Source organism: Kryptolebias marmoratus, linkage group LG18, assembly GCF_001649575.2.
Source record: "Kryptolebias marmoratus isolate JLee-2015 linkage group LG18, ASM164957v2, whole genome shotgun sequence".
NCBI lineage: Eukaryota > Metazoa > Chordata > Actinopteri > Cyprinodontiformes > Rivulidae > Kryptolebias > Kryptolebias marmoratus.
The window spans coordinates 19,978,384-19,982,918 of NC_051447.1; the positions used below are offsets into that span (position 1 = coordinate 19,978,384).

The 4,535-nt window shown below is 46.4% G+C and overlaps 1 protein-coding gene across 1 annotated transcript in view; it reads left to right on the forward strand.

The window, feature by feature from the left end:
• Positions 1-766: 766 nt before the first annotated feature.
• Positions 767-4,535, forward strand: part of grip1 (glutamate receptor interacting protein 1) — a gene marked incomplete in the record, with an annotated part of 36,021 nt that continues 32,252 nt past the window's right edge. The window contains 1 exon segment of the mRNA XM_037981168.1: positions 767-1,169. Coding sequence (XP_037837096.1) covers positions 1,034-1,169 — 136 coding nt within the window.

Here is a 4,535-nt window from a genome sequence, read left to right on the forward strand (position 1 = left end):
AAGCTAGAATCAACAAAACGTAGCGATGCCACAGCTAAAAGCTAAAATTAGCAGAACAGTTGCTAAAGGCTAAATATAGTAAAACTAGCTAAAACCTAAACTTAGCTAAACTGTAGATAAAAGCTAAAATTGGGAAGAAAAAGCTAAAAGCTACATATAATGAGAAAAGCTCCAAGTAGCAGCTGAAGAACAGTGTTTTAAAGGAGCTGAAGAGATCTCTGAGTGTTTCTGTGAGGAACATGTTTACAGCTGAAGGCTAAGATCTGCTGAGTCATCGTTCACGCCGTGGTACCTGGAGATCAGAGCGCTCAGCATCCAGCTGAAGCTGTGATTGGCTCCTCCCCTCTGCGTTTACCTGCACAGGTGCTCCAGGAACACCAGCCAGGTGGAGAAACGTTGAAGGAAACACAAAAAAACGCTCCTCCTCTTCCTCACAGACCCCTCTGAGGAAGTCACATCTCCCCTGCCCCCACAGTGAGGAGGAGGAGGAGGAGTCAGCTGAGGAGGAAGAGGAGGAGGAGGAGGAGGAGGAGAGATGCTGCTCCTCACTGAGGGGAGTCAGCTGAGGAGGAGGAGGAGGAGGAGGAGGAGGAGGAGGAGATGATAAAGGAAGGAGCTAATGAAGGAGAGGTGGCACACAAAAAAACTGCTGGAATGGAGTGGTGTGTGTGTGAGTGTGTGAGGCGAGCCCTGTGATTGGCTGAGCCCCGTTAGATGCACCAACAGTGGAAAGAAGACAGGAACAGAGAAGGAGGAGGAGGAGGAGGAGGAGAGGAAGGCTGCAGATAGACGAGAGAATACAAAGAGCGAGTGTGTGAGAGTGTGTGTCAGGGTGTGCTAATGTGTGTGTGACATCCAGAGGTGTGTGTGTGTGTGTGTGTGTGTGTGAGCGCAGCAGAAAGCAAAGAGGAGGAGGAGGAGGAGGAAACCTGATCCCACTCTCTCTGTGGAGCTGCTCCCATCGTCATCAGCATCGCTGCTAGCTTAGCCCAGCCCGGTTCTTCTGGCCCAGTTCGGACCCGGCGTGGCGGGGATGGAGCGGTTCTTTGCCCTGCTACGCCTCCTGAGCAGGAGGAGGCGAGGGAGGAGGTACCGGGCCGACGACGACTACCAGGAGGGCTACGAGGACGTTTACTACTACACCAGCAAGTACAACACACACCTCCTGAGTGAGTCCCAGCGCTGCAGGCGGGGCGGCTCGGCAGCAGGTTCTGGATCTGCTGGAGCCGCTCCAATCGGGTCTGACTCGCCCTCAACGGGGTTCAGGCTGCGTGCACGTGAGCGGCGCTTTAATTTGACTTTAAAATGAGCTGAAAACGTGCGTGTGTGTGTGTGTTTTGTATAATAGATGAAGGTTTGACTCGGAGCACACACACACACACACACACACACACGCTCAGGTATCCAGGTGACGGGGGGCCAGGTGGTTTGTGGGTAATAACAAGGGAGGAAGTGTTTACTGTGAGGAGGAATGTGAACAATGTGGGAACACACACACACACACACATCCAGGTGTTTGCTCTGATTGCTGTTTTTCTCTCCGCTCTGAGAACTTTCCATCTTTGGCTCCAAACAAGTTTTAGTCGTCAGATCTTCCCCGGGTTCATCCAAACGTGCAGCTTGATCGGGAATACTGAGCCCTGACGTACGGCAGCAGTGACCACAGCTTCCACTTTCCAAACCTTTCAAAATAAAACACAACAAAAAGGCGACCTTAGTTCTTCTTCTTCTTCTTCTTCTTAGTTCAAATTTTTATTCCAGCAGATTTCTTTTACAGTTTATAGATGAAATCGTAGGTGTTCCTGTCTTCTCTCTGCTGGAGGACTGATGGTTTCCTCCCAGAGGTCAGGGGTCAGGGGTCACACACCCTGACCCTCATTGACTTCCATTGTTTTCCCTTCAAAACTGAAAGTGGAAACTTCTTTAAACCCTGCAGAAACGTGAAGTTTGTTTGATCTTCTACAGTTCCTGCATTTTGTCAGCTCAGATTATTACAAAATAAGAGCCCCAGATTGTTTTTGGGGAGCTTTAGAGAAGGAAGTTGCATCGATGCCCTTCAGTGTTAACATTATTCAGATTTTAATTTTACTTTTCTGATTTGGACGTTTGACTCTTCGGCTGATTTAGAAAACAAACATGTCGCTGCTGTTTGTTAAAACAAAGACCAAACGGAGCCGTCTCTGCTCTTCCAGCTTCTCTTATTTAAATAAACGGATCTTCTGTAAAATCAAACGGTTCTGAGCGTGGTGCGTTCAGGAACATCAGTCACTTCGGCAGCAACAACATTAACGACTTCATCAGTCAGCCGGAGCGCCGGCTTCACGCTTCATCTGCCGAGGCGTCGTGTTTTCTGACAGGAACACGTCACGCTGCCGTGCAGATTCATGTCGGCCTGGCAGAAGCATCGTGTTCGGCTCGTTTAACGGGAAAATAACGCAACAACGGTCCTGTTTCCTGTTTCCTGTCCGCCGCCGTGAGCCGAGTCTGCCGCTTTGTCTGGTCTGAAAACGCCTCGTTCTGTGTACCTGTTCGGACCCGGGGTTAAATAATTCTGCCTTCCTGTCGGCGGTTTCACCAAACCTCGACATTTCAAACAGTTTATATTTTATGAAGCTTTAAAAACCAGAGCGGCGGTTAGACTGACAGATAAATAAAATCTGTTTTAGGTTTGGGATCACCTGCTGCCATTAAAGGTGGGCAATCATGTTTGTTAGCAAAATATCTGACAAACCATGGTGTGGTAGTAGCTGAGAGTCATCCCCAACACACACTCTGAGCACCAGGTGCTGTTAAATATTTATACTTATTTATAAATATTTAACTGATAAAAACAGAGATCTCCTCTGAAATCTGCTCTGCTCGTCTTTTTTGCTGCATTTAGCTTTTAGCTAACCTTTAGCTGTTAGCTGACCTTTTGCTGCATTTAGCTGTTAGCTAACCTTTTGCTGCATTTAGCTTCTAGCTCACCTTTTGCTGCTTTTAGCTGTTACCTGACCTTTTGCTGCATTTAGCTTTTAGCTAATCTTTTGCTGCATTTAGCTTTTAGCTGACCTTTTGCTGCATTTAGCTGTTAGCTGACCTTTTGCTGCTTTTAGCTGTTAGCTAACCTTTTGCTGCATTCAGGAGCATTTCGGTGTTTACTGATGATGGCAGTAAGGACTCTCAGCTACTCCCACGTTACCTTCTCTGACCTACAGCCACGTTTGTGTTTGCTAAAGTTGGTTAGCTATGGCGGCCATCTTGAATCTGGTTGACAGCTTCACTTCCTGAGAGTTTCATTAAAATCTGTCCGATGGTTCAGGAGATATTTTGCTAACAGTAATGACATCGCCGCCCACCTGATGATAAAGGAACTAAAGGTTGACTAACTCAGCTCTACAGATATTGAGCTAAACTGAGAGTCGTCCCGACGGGTGACAAGCATTCCTTCAGCTTTTATTGATTTTTAACTTTGTTTATGATGCAGAAACTCTGGTCAGAACCGAGTCGGGTTCTGAAGGTCCAAACCCAGGTGTGAAGCTCTGGTCTCTGATCTGTTCTGGGACGTTTGGAAGACGTTTCTGGATTCGTTTGGTTTCCTGAACGAGACGTTTGAAGATCCTCCGGGATGTTCTTGCGTTTTACTTCCCACCGTTTGACTCTGGTTCCTGTCGACCCGCGGGCTGCTTCTGTCAGGTGGATTCTTATTGAAATGTCTCCTGAGGATGAAAGCTGCACCTCTGTGGGCTTCAGTTGAAGCTCATTTGTGTAAATTTGATGTTTTTGTGTGTTTTCATGCTGGTAATAGACGGTGACCTTTGACCTTTCTGTGGAAATGTTCAGTTGGTGAAGCAGAGCTGCCAAAAGGCATCTCTGGAAGCGTGTGTGTGTGTGTGTGTGTAGCGCAGCGTGTGATTGTATTTGAAGGCAGTTTAGGACCGGTTGGCTGGCTGACCTCGAGACGCTCTCCTCAGACGTGTTTTCCCGCGGCTCAGTCCCGTAACGGTCCAGTCGCTCTGTTAACTCGTCGGTTCTGTCCCATCCCAGTTTGGTTTCTTTCACTCCTGAAGGATTGACTGGATGGAAATCTCTGCCTGTTTTTACTCTTTTCTCTTTCTAAATGGAAAATAAAGACATTTGCATCATAAACAAACAAGTAATCCTCAGAAAAGGAAAGTCTCTAATTTATGTGTCTAAAAATCCCTGGAAATCAAAACCTACCATAACTGTCACAAGATATAAATAAATCGAGCTGTTTGTTTCAGATCTCTGCCAAGTTTTGTTTTTACTGTCAGAAGCTGAGAAGTTTCTAATTAGTTGTATTTCTGTTAACTCTGTGTTTTAGTTTCTGTTTCTTCTGTTTTATTCTGATTTTCCTCGTTTCTTTGGGAGAGAAGCTTCGGGTGAGTTTTTGTTTGTGAGCAGCAGGAAAAACAAATTTAACAAAAAACAGACGTGAAGATAAGAGAGCAGAGCAGGGGTGGCCATTTTGATCAAAAACACCTAAAGTTTAAATCTGGTTAACGACCTGTAAGGTTAAGGATCTGTAAGGTTAA